The following is a 20,726-nucleotide window of genomic DNA, read 5'->3' as shown; positions in this document are numbered from 1 at the left end:
GAATTGTGAAAAACTCAGTTTAAATGTATTTGGCTAAGGTGTATGTAATCTTCCGACTTCAACTGTAAGTATTCAGACTCTTTACTCAGTACTTGTTGAAGCACCTTTGGCAGCGATTACAGCCTCAAGTCTTCTTGGGTATGACGCTATAAGCTTGGCACACATGTATTTGGGGAGTTTCTATTCTTCTCTGCAGATCCTCTCAAGCTCTGTCAGGTTGGATGGGGAGCGTTGCTGCACAGCTATTTTCCGGTCTCTCCAGAGATGTTCGATCGGGTTCAAGTCCGGACTCTCGCTGGGCCACTCAAGGACATTCAGAGACTTGACCCAAAGCCACTCTCTGTACTTTGCTCCGTTCATCTTTGCCTCGATTCTGACTAGTCTCCCAGTCCCTGCCGCTGAAAAACATCCCTACAGCATGATGCTGCCACCACCATGCTTCACCATAGGGATGGTGCCAGGTTTTTCCCTCCAGACGTGACGCTTGGCATTCAGGCCAAAGAGTTCAATCTTGGTATCATCAGACCAGAGAATCTTGAAGAGTCTTGGTGGTTCCAAAGTTCTTCCATGTAAGAATGATGGAGGCCACTGTGTTCTTGGGAACCTTCAATCCTGCAGACATTTTTTTGATACCCTTACACAGATCTGTGCCTCGACACAATCCTGTCTCGGAGCTCTATGGACAATTCTTTTGACCTCATGGCTTGATTTTTGCTCTGATATGCACTGTCAACTGTGGAACCTTATATAGATAGACAAGTGTGTGCCTTTCCAAATGATGTCCAATCAATTGAATTTACCACAGGTGGACTCAAATCAAGTTGTAGAAACATTAAGGATGATCAATGGAAACAGGATGCACCTGACCTCAATTTCAAGTCTCATAGCAAAGGGTCTGAATACTTATGTAAATAAGGTATTTCTGTTTTTAATTTGTATAAATTTGCAAACATTTCTAAAAACCAGTTTAGCTTTGTCAAAACGGGGTATTGTGTGTGAATATTTCATATTTTGAATCAATTTTAGAATAAGGCTGAAACGTAACAAAACGTGGAAACAGTCAAGGGGTTTGAATACTTTCTGAATGCACTGTATACGTATAGTGCAGTCCGTAATTATTGGGACAGTGAAGGATTTTGTTATTTTTTGGGCTCTATACTTCTAAACATTGGATTTGAAATCAAACAATGACTACGAGGTTAAAGTACAGACTGTCAGATTAACTTTTAGTGTATTCTCATCCATATCAGGTGAACCATTTAGAAATTGCATCACTTTTTGTACATAGTACATTTTAGGGGACCAAACGTATTGGGACAAATTCACTTATATGTGTAGTAAAGTAGTAAAAAGTATTTGGTCCCATATCCACAGCACTCAATGACTACATCAAGCTTGTGACTACACACATTTGTTGCAAAATTTGCTGTTTGTTTTGGTTGTGTTTTTGTGCCCTATAGGAATTAATGGTAAAACATTTGGGCCATTTTGGGGTCACTTTTATTGTGAATAGAATAGGTTTCTAAACACATCTACATGTATGTGGATGCTACCATGATTACGGATAGTCCTGAATGAATTGTGAATAACGATGAGGGAGAGTTACAGACGATATATGATACCCCCACCAAAATGCTAACCTCCCCTGTTATTGTAATGGTGAGAGGTTAGCATGTCTTGGGGGTATGATATAAAATGTTAACCTCCCCTGTTATTGTAATGGTGAGAGGTTAGCATGTCTTGGGGGTATGATATAAAATGCTAACCTCCCCTGTTATTGTAATGGTGAGGGGTTAGCATGTCTTGGGGGTATGATATAAAATGCTATCTCCCCTGTTATTGTAATGGTGAGAGGTTAGCATGTATTGGGGGTATGATATAAAATGCTAACCTCCCCTGTTATTGCAATGGTGAGGGGTTAGCATGTCTTGGGGGTATGATATAAAATGCTAACCTCCCCTGTTATTGTAATGGTGAGGGGTTAGCATGTCTTGGGGGTATGATATAAAATGCTAACCTCCCCTGTTATTGTAATGGTGAGGGGTTAGCATGTCTTGGGGGTATGATATAAAATGCTAACCTCCCCTGTTATTGTAATGGTGAGAGGTTAGCATGTCTTGGGGGTATATATTTGGTGTCTGTAACTTTCTCACCATCATTTTTCACAATTCATTCAGGATTATCCGTAATCATGGTAGCATCCACATTCATGTAGAAGTGTTTAGAAACATATTCACAAGTGAATTTGTCCCAATACTTTTGCTCCCCTAAAATGGGAGGACTGTGTACAAAAAGTGCTGTAATTTCTAAACGGTTCACCCGATATGGATGAAATTGACATTGTGCATTTTAACTTTATAGTCATTGTTTGATTTCAAATCCAAACTTTTGAGGTATAGAGCCAAAAGAAGAACAAATGCTTCACTGTCACAATAAATACAGCGGGCACTGTACGTACACCGGATGAATTTCCACCAGATATATTAAGAACAGTAGATTATATTATAGTGAGCTATGTCAAGAATCCAGTATATAAATAAATATGCGGTGTGTATAAACAGACAACTAAATTGCAATGTGCAGTAGAATAAATAATAGAATGAACTATGATGAGAATACAGTATTTAAATACACAATACAAAACCCCATGGCAAAATGGATAGAATTGCAAGAATTAAATTTCCTGAACAGAGTCCAGAATATAAATATATACATTATACAAAAGTGTGTGGACACCCCTTCAAATTAGTGGATTCAGCTATTTCAGCCACACCCGTTGCTTACTGGTGTATAAAATTGAGCACACAGCCATGCAATCTCTATAGACAAACATTGGCAGTAGAATGGCCTTACCGAAGAGCTCAGTGACTTTCAACGTGGCCCCATCATAGGATGCCACCTTTCCAACAAGTCAGTTCGTCAAATTTATGCCCGGCTAGTGCTGCCCAGGTCAACTGTAAAGTGCTGTTATTGTGAAATGTGAATGTCTAGGAGCAACAACGGCTCAGCCAGGAAGTGGTTGGCCACACAAGCTCACCGAACGGGACCGCTGAGTGCTGAAGCGTGTTGCAAGGTTGCAACATTCACTACCGAGTTCCAAACTGCCTATAGAAGCAACGCCAGCACAATAAATGTTAGTCAGGAGTTTCATGAGATGTGATGGGTTTCCATGGCCGAGCAGTCTCAAACAAGCCTAAGATCAAGCGTCGGCTGGAGTGGTTTAAAGCTCGCTGCCATTGGACTCTGGAGTGATGAATCATGCTTCACCATCTGGCAGTCCAACGGACAAATATGGGTTTGGCAGATGCCAGGAAAACGCTACCTGCCCCAATGCGTAGTGCCAACTGTAAAGTTTGGTGGAGGAGGAATAATGTTCTAGGGTTGTTTTTCATGGTTCCAGTGAAGGGAAATCTTAACACTACAGCATACAATGACATTTTAGACGATTCTGTGCTTCCAACTTTGTGGCAAAAGCTTGGGGAAGGCCCTTTCCTGTTTCAGCATGACAATGCCCCGTGCACAAAGCGAGGTCTATACAGAAATGGTTTGTCGAGCATGGAAGAACTTGACTGGCCTGCACAGAGCCCTGACCTCAACCCCATCGAACACCTTTGGGATGAATTAGAACGCCAACTGCGAGACAGGCCTAAGCGTCCAACATCAGTTGCCCGACCTCACTAATGCTCGTGGCTGGCCCGTAGCAATGTTCCAACATCTAGTGGAAAGCCTTCCCAGAAGAGTGGACGCTGTTATAGCAGCAAAGTGTGGACCAACTCCATATTAATGCCCATGATTTTGGAATGAGATGTTCGACGAGCAGGTGTCCAAATACTTTGGTCATGTAGTGTATGTATGTGAATGGTGTGTATAGACAGTATGGACAAAGCTGGTCTGTTTGTACACGTATTCCCAGTCATCTTGCCGTGGTTAAGCATTTCACTACACTCGCAATAACATCTGCTAACCATGTGTATGTGACCAATAAAATTGGATTTTTGGTTAAATGCGGTGGTTCGCGCTTTCAGTTTTGTGTGAATACTGCCATCTATCAACTGTTTTTGGTTTGGATAAGTTGTAATCGACACAGTAGGAATAACATCCTCTATACACTTCCTGATGAACCCAGTCACCGTGTACACACAGTGTATACGTCGATACAGTTCCCAGTGTAAATATTATAAAATACAGAAAATCGACTGCAGTTAATATATGTTTAATATCAATTCTCTTACATGGGCCAGGTTTTTGAGCTCGGCGCACTCCTCCACAGACATGACATCATCCAGGAGAACCCTCTGAGTTCCGTTCAGAGCCTGTGAGTTCTGGATCAGCTGCACACTGTCATACACCAGGGGCCCTCCTACAGAACACACACAGACCAGCACAGAGGATCAGGAAACGTGTTAACCCCTCAATGGCGGTGGTTCCCAAACTGTGGCCCCCCACAAAAAAAGAACCCAGTCCGGCTTTCAACCTACTCTTGCAATAGTACAATACAAAGTTTGCCATTTTGAAACTGGGTAGTGAATAATGAGTTTTCCTCTTGTCATGTCAGTCATTGCATACCTTACAGAGCTATTTATAACTTGTCAGACATGTCCAGATCAACTAGCCCATGTCAGCAAAGTTTTTTAGCTAGGTTTTTAAGTCCATACATTTTGTTGTAATGTTTGAGTCACTCAAATATCACATGAATACACGGAGAAAATGAGCTTAAAAACAGCAAAATGTTCCCTGCACCCCATGACAAAATGTGTAGAATTGCAGGAAATAATCTTTTAACCTGCTAAATGTTCTCTACGTCAACAAGAGGATGTTCCCCAATGCTGGAAAGGGGGCCTGAGTTTACCAAATGGTAACATTTTGAGACATTACCTGTTGTTCTTATGTCTTTGTCAACTCTAACTGAATAATTCCATTACATTTGAGCAGTTGTGAAGAGAACAGAGTATGTGGTCGTACCTTCTCTGAGCTCCTGTGGCGGGGCCAGGGTGAAGTTCTTCTTCTCTGAGATGGGCACGTACTCCATCCATCCATCAGTACCAGAAGGGATCCTGCAGGGGGAAGAACAGAGTATGGTCAGGACATCAAGTTCATTTAAATAAGGTGGAGACCATCAATACAGCTGAAATACACCTTTCTTTGCCTCTCGTCCAGGTCTTTTACATGGGAGTAACTACGAGACATCATATAGGCTGCCATACTGGAAGTATGCAGTAGATGTCAGTGTGATCTTATACAAGACAAAGAATTGCAGTTCAAAGTACCACATATTGAAGTATTCAGATAGATAGATTCTTTACTTAACCTTTATTTAACTAGGCAAGTCAGTTAAGAACAAATTCTTATTTACAATGACGGCCTACCCTGGCCAAACCCGGACAACGCTGGGCCAATTGTGCGCCGCCCTATGGGACTCCCAATCACGGCCTGATGTGATACAGCCTGGTTTTACTAGTGGTCTATGTAAAACGCATCATATCTTTGTAAGCTATACATTTTTTATATTTTTTATATTATAACTATTGAACATTTCCAAGGGGATATTTCAGAGCTCGCTCACCTGTTAGAATCCTCTCTGCCTCCTGTGCTGGTCCAGTAATGCTACAAGTAAAACATTGACAGATCAGAAAATGTCCACAACATGGAAATGATGCAGCACACACACCAATGGTTATCCATCATGGCCACCAGGTGGTGCTGTGTGCTGAGAGAGTAATGGTGTAACTACCAGGCACCTGTTACTGTGCTGCACACTATGAATCATGTGTCTCAGAGTAGGAGCGCTGATCTAGGATCAGGTCCTCCTCCATCCATGCTATCTTATTCATTTTGTAATCTAAAAAGCAAAAACTGATCCTAAATCAGCGCTCCTAATCTGAGACGCTTCATACGGCCCAAGCTCTTTCATTAGTCAGGAAAGCCATTCACAAGTTTTACAGAGAGCCCAAAGAGTTCCAATAATAGGCTACGTTGCCATTGGTCGTCAGCGTACTGCTCACCCCCTCTGTAAGCTCCACGTGCATGTTCTCACTGCCGATCATCAGTAGCTCCAGCTCCTGCTCATGGCGCCGCAGGTACCACTCAGCCTTCTGGAGACACACATACTGTTAATCTCCACAGGTAAAATCCATTTTGACTTAGTGCATCACCTAGCTACTGAATCTTCCTTGAAGCATAACGTTTAGGAAGACCATGTCCCTAACCACTACACATCTGTAGTGCTATAGCACTGTACCTACTTCCCTACCCTAACACCTCTTCCTTTTCAGCTGCCAAGCATCCTACAGGCCTGACCCAGTGGGGGGTACCATCCTCTCCTCAGTGATGGACCCAATGGGCTGTGCTATATTGCCCTCTCAGCATTTCACAGATGAGCTTTTTACTAGTTCTTCCTGGCAGGGCCTTAAAGGAGGACTGCTGTGACTGGAGCGGCTGGAACGCAGCCTAACGCCTCTTAAGCATGGACCTGACCCGATAAAAAAGGCTTGTCTTGGACTTACATTATAGTAGCTGGGAGTAGGAGAGGAGAGTAGGAGAGGAGAGGAGGAGAGGGAGAATGAGGGAAAGAATGGGCGAAGATCTGCAATAGACGAAAAGGAGTGACGCTTTGTTATGAAACCCGAGCAGCCAGTAGCGTTTGTGGTTGCCAGAAAAATCCTCTTTTCACCCGTAATGCAAACAGCTCCTAAATTGTTTCTGTGGGCATTGGGACATGATTTCCCCCTACTCCCTGTTGCTGAAAGGTCTATTTGGCAGTGAGGCAGACCACAGCTCTCTACTGCTCTATACTGAGTAAATGAGGTCCCCGAGTCCTCAGAGAGAGAGAGCAGGATAGAGAAAAAGAGAGAGCGAGAGAGAGAGAGAGAGAGCAAGAGAGGGAGAAAGGGGGGAGAGGGAGAGAGAGAGGAGAGGGAGAGAGGGTGAATGTGGTAGAGATAGAGAGAGACAGAAAAAGAGAGAAAGAGAGAGGGAGGGAGAGAGCAGGAGAGAAAAAGAGAGAGAGAGAGAGAGCGAGAGGGAGAAAGCGGGAAAGAAAGAGAGCGACAGAGAGAGCAACAGAGAGAGAGACAGAGAGAGACCGAGAGAGGGAGAGAGATATGAGAGAGGGAGAAAGGGGGGAGAGGGAGAGAGAGAGACAGAGAGAGAGCGCGAGGGACAGAGAGAGGCAGAGAGACAGCAAGGGAGAGAGAGAGAGAGGGACGGTGAGAGCGAGAGAGAGAGAGCGCGAGGGACAGAGAGAGACAGCAAGGGAGAGAGAGAGAGAGGGACGGTGAGAGCGAGAGAGAGAGCGCGAGGGACAGAGAGACAGCAAGGGAGAGAGAGAGAGAGGGACGGTGAGAGCGAGACAGAGAGACAGCAAGGGAGAGAGAGAGAGAGGGACGTGAGAGCGAGACAGAGAGACAGCAAGGGAGAGAGAGAGAGAGGGACGGTGAGAGAGAGAGAGGTCATGAGCAGATGAGCAGATGAGCTCCTGCATTTTTCAGCATGTTCTTAAAAAAAGATAGATTTAGAGTTAGATAAACGTGTATTTTTTGGCAGGGACACATACAGGATGCTACCCTCCACAACATAACCTTCACTTCAAATCAAAACTCCAAACCTACAACCTGATTTTGGACAGAATTACAGAATTACCTGGAAGGCCCAAGCTATACAGCAAATGCTCTGGCAAACAAACTGAAAACACCATCCAACCTGGAACTGAGTGAGGAATGTTTAGTCTGAAGCTATTTTTTACTTTCAAAAGCCAAGAATAAAAATACATTACAACGATAGATTTGACTTTATAAGGACTGAATGCTAAGTTAGGCTACCAAGCTTGCTAGGACAAAGAGATACATCTTCAATTAGCACTGACGTGTCAAGTGAGAGGTGTCAAAGCCCTTTAGCCCAACAATGGCAGGAGAATCAAACCGGCTACCCCAACCAAATGCAGAGGCCTTTGAAGCTGCCTCCCGCTGTTCAGAGGTAATTCAAATACAGTACCCTCTGTATGTAAAAAATAATAAGGAACGAAAAGAGTACAAAATGAAGCTAGACCTAGACCAGTCTGCAGCACCCGGCCTCACCCTACTAGAATCTGAAGTCAAATGTCTACTGATGATCTGGTGCTTCTGTCACCAACCAAGGAGGGCCTACAGCAGCACCTAGATCTTCTGCACAGATTCTGCCAGACCTGGGCCCTGACAGTAAATCTCAGTAAGACCAAAATAATGGTGTTCCAAAAAAGGTCCAGTCGCCAGGACCACAAAATACAAAATTCCATCTAGACACCGTTGCGCTAGAGCACACAAAAAACTATACATACCTTGGTCTAAACATCAGCGCCACAGGTAACTTCAACAAAGCTGTGAACGATCTGAGAGACAAGGCAAGAAGGGCCTTCTATGCCATCAAAAGGAACATCAAATTTGACATACCAATTAGGATCTGGCTAAAAATACTTGAATGAGTTATAGAACCCATTGCCCTTTATGGTTGTGAGGTCTGGGGTCCGCTCACCAACCAAGAATTCACAAAATGGGACAAACACCAAATTGAATTCTGCAAAAAATATCCTCTGTGTACAACGTAAAACACCAAATAATGCATGCAAGGCAGAATTAGGCCGATACCCGGTAATTATCAAAATCCAGAAAAGAGCTGTTAAATTCTACAACCACCTAAAAAGGAAGCGATTCCCAAACCTTCCATAACAAAGCCATCACCTACAGATAAATGAACCTGGAGAATAGTCCCCTAAGCAAGCTGGTCCTGGGGCTCTGTTCACAAACACAAACAGACCACACAGAGCCCCAGGACAGCAACACAATTAGACCCAACCAAGTCATGAGAAAACAAAAAGATCATTACTTGACACATTGGAAAGAATTAACAAAAAAAACTGAGCAAACTAGAATGTTATTTGGCCCTAAACAGAGAGTACACAGGGGCAGAATACCTGCCCACTGTGACTGACCCAAACTTAAGAAAAGCTTTGACTATGTACAGACTCAGTGAGCATAGCCTTGCTATTGAGAAAGGCTGCCGTAGGCAGATCTGGCCCTCAAGAGAAGAAAGGCTATGTGCACACTGCCCACAAAATGAGGTGGAAACTGAGCTGCACTTCCTAACTTCCTGCCAAATGTATGACCATATTAGAGACAGATATTTCCCTCAGATTACACAGACCCACAAAGAATTCGAAAACAAACCCAATTTTGATAAACTCCCATATCTACTGGGTGAAATACCACAGTGTGACATCACAACAGCAAGATGTGTGACCTGTTGCCACAAGAAAAGGGAAACCAGTGAAGAACAAACACCATTGTAAATACAACCCATATTTATGTTTATTTATTTTCCCTTTTGTACTTTAACTATTTGCACATCGTTACAACACTGTATATAGACATAATATATAATTTGAAATGTTTTTATTGTTCTGGAACTTGTGAGTGTAATGTTTAATATAAAAAAAAAATATTGTTTATTTTACTTTTGTTTATCATCTACCTCACTTGCTCTGGCAATGTAAACATATGTTTTCCATGCCAATAAAGCCCCTTAAATTGAATTGAAATTGATATGGAATGAAGGTTTGCGGAAAACAAACACACTAGTAGTGACCAGTCATTAGCTGCACATTATGTCCGCACACACACACACACACACACACACACACACACAGACACACAGACACACAGACACACACACACACACACACACACACACACACACACACACACACACACACACACACACACACACACACACACACACACAGACAGCTGTGTCCCATGTAGAATGCATACTGTCCTAAATGGAACCTTGTTCCCTATGTAGACAGCCGTGTCCCATGTAGAATGCATACTGTCCTAAATGGAACCTTGTTCCCTATGTAGACAGCTGTGTCCCATGTAGAATGCATACTGTCCCCAATGTCTGCTCTGAATTACTGCCACATTTATATTCCCAGTAAACACAAATTATGCAAGTTACATAAGCTCATATGGGTCCCGGTTAATAGTAGTGCACTATGGAATAGCTCATATGAGTCCTGGTTAATAGTAGTGCACTATATAGGGAATAGTAGTGCACTATATAGGGAATAGGGTGCCATTTTGGACGGAGCCAAGGTCTTACCTCCCGGGGTTTGAGGTCGTGACCTATAGCCTCTCGATAGTACTCCACGTTCTCTGTCATAAACTCGTCCCCCTCGTGGAACAGCAGGTAGGACTGGGCACACTCCAAGGCCTCCTCAACCATGTTAACTGGAGAGACAGAGAGATAAAAAGACATTATGAAACAATAGTGTTTTGTTTTGTTCTGTTGTATTGTTTGGCAACGTTGTGAGGTTCTTGTGTCGATAAAGCTTGTTTGAATTGAAAACGGTATTGAATATTGAAATTGACTGGAGACAGAGTGAGAGAAAGTGCACATTATCAGGTAGATATCGATATTACTGTGTTGTGTTGCTTTGGCGACACTGGCTTGTTCCTACTGTGCCAATAAAGCTGAACATTGAAAATGGAATTGAATACTGAAATTGAAAGAAGGGGGTAAGGAGTGAGAGAAAGAGAGTGAGATGAACAAAGAGTGAGAGAGAAAAATGATCAATAGAATTAGGTGTGAGGACCTGTCACCACACCTCAGACTCCCTCCCTGAACTACCCTGTAAGGCTACGTCCCCAATGGCATTCTGGTCCCTATAGAGTGCACTAATGTATATTGATAGTTTTGCTACTTATTCTGCACTGTTGAGGAAGAGTTTTCCCACTCATACAGGTCAGCAGAGACAAAGCCACATGTAACAAAGCCCCCTAGGCCTAGGATGAGATGTGTGTCTGGAGCTTTTGGAAGTCTAGCAGCTGAACATTCCAGAACCATGAGCACACTGGAGCAAGACGCTAGAGCAGTGACAAGCAGTCGGAGGCTGGGTGAGATAGTGGAAACACAGACACGCACCCCCACTGCTGCTCCAGGCTAGGAGAGAACTGGGACTGGGGAGGATGGCTGGTGGGACTGACTAGGTGTGAGGAGGACGTGCAGTATATCTGCTGTATCTAAAGATTTTACAGCGAGTAGTGACTTGCTAGTAACACACACTGTACACCCCCCCCCCCCCACACACACACACACACACACACGTGCGCTTTACTAGCTTGTAGAGCAGCTTGGCTCTGAAACCACTTCTTGGAGGGGCAGAGGCAGCGAGTGTTTCTGTGGTCAGCACGTCTCCTCAGGTTCCCCTGGTTCCCGGGTCTTAAACAGCGAGGGGCTTTCAGGCCATAAAAACAACAATGTCACCGCACGGATCATTGAGGAAACAGCTTCCCGCAGAGCAATGAGAGGCTGCTGAGTGAGGAGACTTGTCTTTTTAACAAGCGATTAGAGACTTGATGGATGACTGCACATTCTCTCTCTTTCTCTCAATTTCCATTTTAACAATTAAAAAATGTTTATTGGCATGACATGAAACATTGCAACAATAGACAATAAAACACTTTTTGGAACATTTAAGACACAATTGCTCTTTTTTCTCAATCTGTCTCTCTCTCTTTACCTCTCTCCCCCATGTAAAAGTTAGACATATACTTTAAACTTAAACCCCATACGATCTCAAAGGGTGACAAGGCCTTTGCATTTAAACCGGACTGAAAATCTATCCTTTGCCTCGAAAGTCCAGCCTGCTATAGACTCAGCGTTGACAGTGACTCACTGTCAACAGCATAGAGATCCTATTAAATAACTCATTATATGGTTAACGGCATCTCCCACAGTCTCCAAGTAACATCAGCTGTATTTAAATAACTCATTATATGGTTAACGGCATCTCCCACAGTCTCCAAGTAACATCAACTGTAGAGCTTTGCAGAGCTTTACACGGTATTCACATGGTATTTACATGGTATTCACACAGTATTCACACGTTATTCACACGGTATTCACACAGTATTCCCCCGTTATTCACACAGATGTGTCCCAAATGGTACCCTGTTCTTTATATAGGGAATAGTGCACTATATAGGGAAGAAGACACAGTAAGTGCCGCTGTTGGGAATGATTCATTGAGCTCTGTTTTTCCTAGAATCCCATGATCCACTTGGTTTATTAGACATATGGTGCAGGGGCATTAGACATGATCTGATGAGCTCATAAGTATTCATCACATCGTCTTTTCCCTCCTTCTCTCCGCTGCTGTGCTGTCCTGCCAACCCATCTCTCTCTCCCTCTAACGTCTGATCCCCAATCAGCCCAGACTGTCCCAAATGGCCCCCTATTCCCTATTTAGGCACCCTATTTCCCTATGGACTCTGGTCAAAAGTAGTGCACTATACAGTGAATAGGGTGCCATTTAGGATGAAAACAAAGGCTGGATGCCTATTATAATATATGCCATTTAGCATATATTATCCAGTTTTTATCCAGAGAGACTTACAGTCATGCGTGCATATATTTTTAGATACGGACACCAGATAATGGATTCATGTTGCTGAATGAGTTTGAGTGGAACAGTGTGTGGTTCCCTACTGAGGTGTGGTCCTGGTCTGTTGGGTGTTGATTGTGTAGGCCTGTACTCACAAAACATCACAGATTAGGAGTGCTGTCCATTCATTCCAATCTAAAAGGCTAAACTGATCCTAGATCAGCACTCTAACTCGGGGAAGCTTTATGAATACAGTTCCTAGTCTTTCTCCACAGCTCTTTGTGATTTCCTCTCTTCGAGGGCTCTTTCAAAAATGTCTGTGACCGGGCATTTCCCAGCTCTCTGTGTGAGTCATCAGGTGAATACTTATCTAATTAAAGACGGGTGTGGGTGTGTTAGTCAATCAACAAAAGCCTGTACACACGGCAACCCTCCAGGATGAGGGTTGGCCACCCCTGTAGTCTGAACACCACACCCTGTCTGCAAGCAAGGTCAAGCAGGGTCAAGTAGGGTGAAGTAAGGTAATACTCATGCTGGTAGTAGGTGAACTTCAGGTAATCGTAATAACCTATATCCCAAATGCCACCCTATTCCCTATATAGTGCACTACTTTAGACCAGGGTCCAAATGGCTCTGGTCAAAAGAAGTGCAATATATAGGGAATAGGGTGCCATTTTGGACGCATTGATAGTCTAGAGTTGCAGTAGGGCAGAGTAAGGTTCAGTAAGGTACAGTAGGGCAGAGTAAGGTTCAGTAAGGTGCAGTAGGGTAGAGTAAGGTTCAGTAAGGTACAGTAGGGTAGAGTAAGGTTCAGTAAGGTACAGTAGGGTAGAGTAAGGTTCAGTAAGGTACAGTAGGGTAGAGTAAGGTTCAGTAAGGTACAGTAGGGCAGAGTAAGGTTCAGTAAGGTACAGTAGGGTAGAGTAAGGTTCAGTAAGGTGCAGTAGGGTAGAGTAAGGTTCAGTAAGGTACAGTAGGGTAGAGTAAGGTTCAGTAAGGTACAGTAGGGCAGAGTAAGGTTCAGTAAGGTACAGTAGGGTAGAGTAAGGTTCAGTAAGGTACAGTAGGGCAGAGTAAGGTGCAGTAAGGTACAGTAGGGTAGAGTAAGGTTCAGTAAGGTGCAATAGGGTAGAGTAAGGTTCAGTAAGGTACAGTAGGGCAGAGTAAGGTTCAGTAAGGTACAGTAGGGTAGAGTAAGGTTCAGTAAGGTGCAATAGGGTAGAGTAAGGTTCAGTAAGGTACAGTAGGGCAGAGTAAGGTTCAGTAAGGTACAGTAGGGTAGAGTAAGGTTCAGTAAGGTACAGTAGGGCAGAGTAAGGTTCAGTAAGGTACAGTAGGGTAGAGTAAGGTTCAGTAAGGTACAGTAGGGTAGAGTAAGGTTCAGTAAGGTACAGTAGGGCAGAGTAAGGTTCAGTAAGGTACAGTAGGGTAGAGTAAGGTTCAGTAAGGTACAGTAGGGCAGAGTAAGGTTCAGTAAGGTACAGTAGGGCAGAGTAAGGTTCAGTAAGGTACAGTAGGGTAGAGTAAGGTTCAGTAAGGTACAGTAGGGTAGAGTAAGGTTCAGTAAGGTACAGTAGGGTAGAGTAAGGTTCAGTAAGGTACAGTAGGGCAGAGTAAGGTTCAGTAAGGTACAGTAGGGTAGAGTAAGGTTCAGTAAGGTACAGTAGGGCAGAGTAAGGTTCAGTAAGGTACAGTAGGGTAGAGTAAGGTTCAGTAAGGTACAGTAGGGTAGAGTAAGGTTCAGTAAGGTACAGTAGGGCAGAGTAAGGTTCAGTAAGGTACAGTAGGGCAGAGTAAGGTTCAGTAAGGTACAGTAGGGCAGAGTAAGGTTCAGTAAGGTACAGTAGGGTAGAGTAAGGTTCAGTAAGGTACAGTAGGGTAGAGTAAGGTTCAGTAAGGTACAGTAGGGTAGAGTAAGGTTCAGTAAGGTACAGTAGGGCAGAGTAAGGTGCAGTAAGGTACAGTAGGGTAGAGAAAGGTTCAGTAAGGTACAGTAGGGTAGAGTAAGGTTCAGTAAGGTGCAGTAGGGTAGAGTAAGGTTCAGTAAGGTACAGTAGGGCAGAGTAAGGTTCAGTAAGGTGCAGTAGGGTAGAGTAAGGTTCAGTAAGGTGCAATAGGGAAGAGTAAGGTTCAGTAAGGTACAATAGGGCAGAGTAAGGTTCAGTAAGGTGCAGTAGGGTAGAGTAAGGTTCAGTAAGGTGCAATAGGGTAGAGTAAGGTTCAGTAAGGTACAGTAGGGCAGAGTAAGGTTCAGTAAGGTGCAGTAGGGTAGAGTAAGGTTCAGTAAGGTACAGTAGGGTAGAGTAAGGTTCAGTAAGGTACAGTAGGGCAGAGTAAGGTTCAGTAAGGTACAGTAGGGCAGAGTAAGGTTCAGTAAGGTGCAGTAGGGTAGAGTAAGGTTCAGTAAGGTGCAGTAGGGTAGAGTAAGGTTCAGTAAGGTGCAGTAGGGTAGAGTAACGTTCAGTAAGGTACAGTAGGGTAGAGTAATGTTCAGTAAGGTGCAGTAGGGTAGAGAAAGGTTCAGTAAGGTACAGAAGGGTAGAGTAAGGTGCAGTAGGGTAGAGTAAGGTTCAGTAAGGTACAGTAGGGTAGAGTAAGGTTCAGTAAGGTGCAGTAGGGTAGAGTAATGTTCAGTAAGGTGCAGTAGGGTAGAGAAAGGTTCAGTAAGGTACAGAAGGGTAGAGTAAGGTGCAGTAGGGTAGAGTAAGGTTCAGTAAGGTACAGTAGGGCAGAGTAAGGTTCAGTAAGGTGCAGTAGGGTAGAGTAAGGTTCAGTAAGGTACAGTAGGGCAGAGTAAGGTTCAGTAAGGTACCGTAGGGCAGAGTAAGGTTCAGTAAGGTGCAGTAGGGTAGAGTAAGGTTCAGTAAGGTACAGTAGGGTAGAGTAAGGTTCAGTAAGGTACAGTAGGGCAGAGTAAGGTTCAGTAAGGTACAGTAGGGCAGAGTAAGGTTCAGTAAGGTGCAGTAGGGTAGAGTAAGGTTCAGTAAGGTGCAGTAGGGTAGAGAAAGGTTCAGTAAGGTGCAGTAGGATAGAGTAAGGTTCAGTAAGGTGCAGTAGGGTAGAGTAAGGTTCAGTAAGGTACAGTAGGGTAGAGTAAGGTTCAGTAAGGTGCAGTAGGGTAGAGTAAGGTTCAGTAAGGTACAGTAGGGTAGAGTAATGTTCAGTAAGGTGCAGTAGGGTAGAGAAAGGTTCAGTAAGGTACAGAAGGGTAGAGTAAGGTTCAGTAAGGTGCAGTAGGGTAGAGTAAGGTTCAGTAAGGTGCAGTAGGATAGAGTAAGGTTCAGTAAGGTACAGTAGGGTAGAGTAAGGTTCAGTAAGGTGCAGTAGGGTAGAGTAAGGTTCAGTAAGGTACAGTAGGGTAGAGTAAGGTTCAGTAAGGTGCAGTAGGGTAGAGTAAGGTTCAGTAAGGTGCAGTAGGGTAGAGTAATGTTCAGTAAGGTGCAGTAGGGTAGAGAACGGTTCAGTAAGGTACAGTAGGGTACAGTAGGGTAGAGTAAGGTTCAGTAAGGTTCAGTAGGGTAGCGTAAGGTGCAGTAGGGCAGAGTAAGGTTCAGTAAGGTGCAGTAGGGCAGAGTAAGGTTCAGTAAGGTGCAGTAGGGTAGAGTAAGGTTCAGTAAGGTGCAGTAGGATAGAGTAAGGTTCAGTAAGGTACAGTAGGGTAGAGTAAGGTTCAGTAAGGTACAGTAGGGTAGAGTAAGGTTCAGTAAGGTACAGTAGGGCAGAGTAAGGTTCAGTAAGGTGCAGTAGGGTAGAGTAATGTTCAGTAAGGTGCAGTAGGGTAGAGAAAGGTTCAGTAGGGTAGAGTAAGGTTCAGTAAGGTGCAGTAGGATAGAGTAAGGTTCAGTAAGGTACAGTAGGGTAGAGAACGGATCAGTAAGGTACAGTAGGGTAGAGTAAGGTTCAGTAAGGTACAGTAGGACAGAGTAAAGTTCAGTAAGGTGCAGTAGGGCAGAGTAAGGTTCAGTAGGGTGCAATAGGATAGAGGAAGGTTCAGTAAGGTGCAATAGGGCAGAGTAAGGTACAGTAGGGTAGAGTAAGGTTCAGTAAGGTGCAGTAGGGTAGAGTAAGGTTCAGTAAGGTGCAGTAGGGTAGAGTAATGTTCAGGAAGGTGCAGTAGGGTAGAGTAATGTTCAGTAAGGTGCAGTAGGATAGAGGACGGTTCAGAAGGGTGCAGTAGGGCAGAGTAAGGTTCAGTAGGGTAGAGTAAGGTTCAGTAAGGTGCACTAGGGTAGAGTAAGGTTCAGTAAGGTGCAGTAAGGTGCAGTAGGGCAGAGTATGGTTCAGTAAGGTGCAGTAGGGCAGAGTAAGGTGCAGTAGGGTAGAGTAAGGTTCAGTAAGGTGCAGTAGGGCAGAGTAAGGTGCAGTAGGGCAGAGTAATGTTCAGTAAGGTGCAGTAGGGCAGAGTAAGGTTCAGTAAGGTGCAGTAGGGTAGAGTAAGGTTCAGTAAGGTGTAGTAGGGTAGCGTAAGGTACAGTAGGGCAGAGTAATGTTCAGCAAGGTGCAGTAGGGTAGAGGAAGGTTCAGTAAGGTGCAGTAGGGCAGAGTAAGGTGCAGTAGGGCAGAGTAATGTTCAGTAAGGTGCAGTAGGGTAGAGGAAGGTTCAGTAAGGTGCAGTAGGGCAGAGTAAGGTGCAGTAGGGTGGAGTAAGGTTCAGTAAGGTGCAGTAGGGCAGAGTAAGGTGCAGTAGGGCAGAGTAATGTTCAGTAAGGTGCAGTAGGGTGGAGTAAAGTTCAGTAAGGTGCAGTAGGGTAGAGTAAGGTTCAGTAAGGTGCAGTAGGGCAGAGTAAGGTGCAGTAAGGTGCAGTAGGGCAGAGTAAGGTTCAGTAAGGTGCAGTAGGGCAGAGTAAGGTTCAGTAAGGTGCAGTAGGGCAGAGTAAGGTGCAGTAAGGTACAGTAGGGTAGAGAAAGGTTCAGTAAGGTACAGTAGGGTAGAGTAAGGTTCAGTAAGGTGCAGTAGGGTAGAGTAAGGTTCAGTAAGGTACAGTAGGGCAGAGTAAGGTTCAGTAAGGTACAGTAGGGTAGAGAAAGGTTCAGTAAGGTACAGTAGGGTAGAGTAAGGTTCAGTAAGGTACAGTAGGGTAGAGGAAGGTTCAGTAAGGTGCAGTAGGGTAGAGTAAGGTTCAGTAAGGTGCAGTAGGGCAGAGTAAGGTGCAGTAGGGCAGAGTAATGTTCAGTAAGGTGCAGTAGGGTAGAGTAAGGTTCAGTAAGGTGCAGTAGGGTAGAGTAAGGTTCAGTAAGGTACAGTAGGGCAGAGTAAAGTTCAGTAAGGTACAGTAGGGCAGAGTAAGGTTCAGTAAGGTACAGTAGGGCAGAGTACAGTTCAGTAAGGTACAGTAGGGTAGAGAAAGGTTCAGTAAGGTACAGTAGGGCAGAGTAAAGTTCAGTAAGGTACAGTTGGGTAGAGAAAGGTTCAGTAAGGTACAGTAGGGCAGAGTAAGGTTCAGTAAAGGTACAGTAGGGCAGAGTAAGGTTCAGTAAGGTGCAGTAGGGTAGAGTAAGGTTCAGTAAGGTGCAGTAGGGTAGAGTAAGGTTCAGTAAGGTACAGTAGGGTAGAGTAAGGTTCAGTAAGGTGCAGTATGGTAGAGGAAGGTTCAGTAAGGTGCAGTAGAGCAGAGTAAGGTTCAGTAAGGTGAAGTAGGGTAGAGTAAGGTTCAGTAAGGTGCAGTAGGGCAGAGTAAGGTTCAGTAAGGTGCAGTAGGGTAGAGTAAGATCCAGTAAGGTACAGTAGGGTAGAGCAAGGTTCAGTAAGGTGCACTAGGGCAGAGTAAGGTTCAGTAAGGTGCAGTAGGATAGAGTAAGGTTCAGTAAGGTAGAGTAAGGTTCAGTAGGGTAGAGTACGGATCAGTAAGGTGCAGTAGGGTAGAGTAAGGTTCAGTAAGGTGCAGTAGGGTAGAGTAAGGTGCAGTAGGGTAGAGTAAGGTTCAGTAAGGTGCAGTAGGGTAGGGTAAGGTTCAGTAAGGTGCAGTAAGGTAACGTTACTCACTCAGGAAGTAGGTGAACTGCAGGTAGTCATAGTGTAGAGGCAGAGTAAGGTGCAGTATGGTGCAGTAAAGTAATGTTACTCACGCTGGTAGTAGGCAAACTGCAGGTAGTCATAGTGTAGAGGCAGGTAGTTCTCCATGGGAGACAGACGCCCGGGCCGGGTGGACAGGTCTCTAACACACTCGTGTTCACAGTGCAGCACCTGGGTGAAGTGGTCTGAAACACGCACAGGAGGGTGGAGAGGATACAGGTGAATTCATTCATTACTCATGTAAAGCACAGATAAAGCATTAATGATGATGAACCACTAACAATATTTGGCTACCCTCTCGCTGACAGTCTACTCTCTCGCTGACAGTCTACTCTCTCGCTGACAGTCTACTCTCTCGCTGACAGTCTACTCCCTCGCTGACAGTCTACTCTCTCGCTGACAGACTACTCCCTCGCTGATAGTCTACTCTCTCGCTGACAGTCTACTCTCTCGCTGATAGTCTCTTCCCTCGCTGATAGTCTCTTCCCTCGCTGATAGTCTACTCCCTCGCTGATAGTCTCTTCCCTCGCTGATAGTCTACTCCCTCGCTGATAGTCTCTTCCCTCGCTGATAGTCTCCTCTCTCGCTGATAGTCTACTCCCTCGCTGATAGTCTACTCCCTCGCTGATAGTCTACTCCCTCGCTGATAGGCTACTCCCTCGCTGATAGGCTACTCCCTCGCTGATAGGCTACTCTCTCGCTGACAGTCTACTCTCTCGCTGATAGTCTCTTCCCTCGCTGATAGTCTCTTCCCTCGCTGATAGTCTACTCCCTCGCTGATAGTCTCTTCCCTCGCTGATAGTCTACTCCCTCGCTGATAGTCTCTTCCCTCGCTGATAGTCTACTCTCTCGCTGATAGTCTACTCCCTCGCTGATAGTCTACTCCCTCGCTGATAGTCTACTCCCTCGCTGATAGGCTACTCCCTCGCTGATAGGCTACTCCCTCGCTGATAGTCTACTCCCTCGCTGATAGTCTACTCCCTCGCTGATAGTCTACTCTCTCGCTGATAGTCTACTCTCTCGCTGATAGTCTACTCCCTCGCTGATAGTCTACTCCCTCGCTGACAGTCTACTCTCTCGCTAATAGTCTCTTCCCTCGCACATGTTTGTATTTGTTGCCCTCACACATTGGAGAAAAAAGCCTGATGTTATCAATAAATCATATTTCAATTCTTTAGGAGAGGCAGTATTTTTGATTTCATGATGCTGTGGTGTAACGTTACTGTATCGTTCACTGATGTCAGGCTGGAGGGGCTGGAGGCAGGAGTTCAGTCAGTGGAGAGGACAGGAGCCAATTGGATAGTGGCGATAGTGGTGGTAGTGATAGTAGTGATGATAGTGGTGGTAATGGTGATAGTGAGGGTGATAGTAGTGGTGATAGTGATAGTACTGGTGGTAGTGGTGATGGTGATAGTGATGGTAGTGGTGATAGTGTGGGTGATAGTGATGGTAGTGGTGATAGTGAGGGTGATAGTGATAGTAGTCGTGGTAGTGGTGATAGTAGTGGTGGTGGTGATAGTGGTGATAGTGATGGTAGTGGTGGTAGTGATAATAGTGGTGATAGTCATGGTAGTGGTGATAATGATGATAGTGATGATAGTACTGTATTATGAAGCCAAGATCAATGATAAAAAGTTTGAAGTACTGTAAATTAATTTATGAGCAGATTAACTCCTTCTTTCATTGAATGAGATGGTCTATTCATCACAAAAACATTTGACGTTGGCAATTATTTTAATGATTACTTTATTGGCAAAGTGGGTAAATTTAGGCACAAATTGCCAACATGAGCCATCGTACTCATGTATAAAAAAACTAATAATGAAAGAAAAGCATTGTTAGTTAGAATTTTGTAAAGTTATTGTGGGAGAGGTGGAAAAATTATTGTTATCGATCAATAATGACAAACCTCCTGGCATTGACAACTTAGATGGAAAGCTACTGAGGATGGTAGCTGACTCCATAGCCACTCCTATCTGTCATATCTTTAATCTGAGCCTAGAGGAAAGTCTTTGTCCACAGGCCTGGAGGGAAGCCAAAGTAATTCCGCTACCCAAGAGTGGTAAAGTGGCCTTTACTGGTTCTAACAGCAGACCTATCAGCTTAGCAAACTGTTGGAAAAAATTGTGTTTGAGCAAATATAATGCTATTTCCCTGTAAACAAATTTACAACAGACGTTCAGCATGCTTATAGAGAAGGGCACTCAACATGTACTGCACTGACACAAATGACTAATGATTGGTTGAAAGAAATGAATAAGAAGAAGATTGTGGGAGCTGTACTGTTAGATTTCAGTG

General features: G+C 44.3%; 1 protein-coding gene across 1 annotated transcript in view; it reads right to left on the bottom strand.

Moving 5' to 3' along the window:
* Positions 1–20,726, bottom strand: part of LOC120053647 (prolyl 3-hydroxylase 2-like) — a 116,076-nt gene that overhangs the window by 7,877 nt on the left and 87,473 nt on the right. Inside the window, exons 4-9 of the mRNA XM_039000807.1 lie at positions 18,482–18,613; positions 10,132–10,259; positions 6,003–6,092; positions 5,564–5,604; positions 4,963–5,054; positions 4,233–4,360 (exon numbers count right to left, since the gene is read on the bottom strand). Of these exons, the coding sequence (XP_038856735.1) occupies positions 4,233–4,360; positions 4,963–5,054; positions 5,564–5,604; positions 6,003–6,092; positions 10,132–10,259; positions 18,482–18,613 (611 nt within the window). The remainder of the gene's footprint in view (positions 1–4,232; positions 4,361–4,962; positions 5,055–5,563; positions 5,605–6,002; positions 6,093–10,131; positions 10,260–18,481; positions 18,614–20,726) is intronic.

The sequence above is a fragment of the Salvelinus namaycush genome, chromosome 9 (assembly GCF_016432855.1).
Source record: "Salvelinus namaycush isolate Seneca chromosome 9, SaNama_1.0, whole genome shotgun sequence".
Classification (NCBI taxonomy): Eukaryota; Metazoa; Chordata; class Actinopteri; order Salmoniformes; family Salmonidae; genus Salvelinus; species Salvelinus namaycush.
The sequence above is the reverse complement of the archived record's forward strand: the minus strand, read 5'-3'. Positions and strand labels throughout refer to the sequence as shown.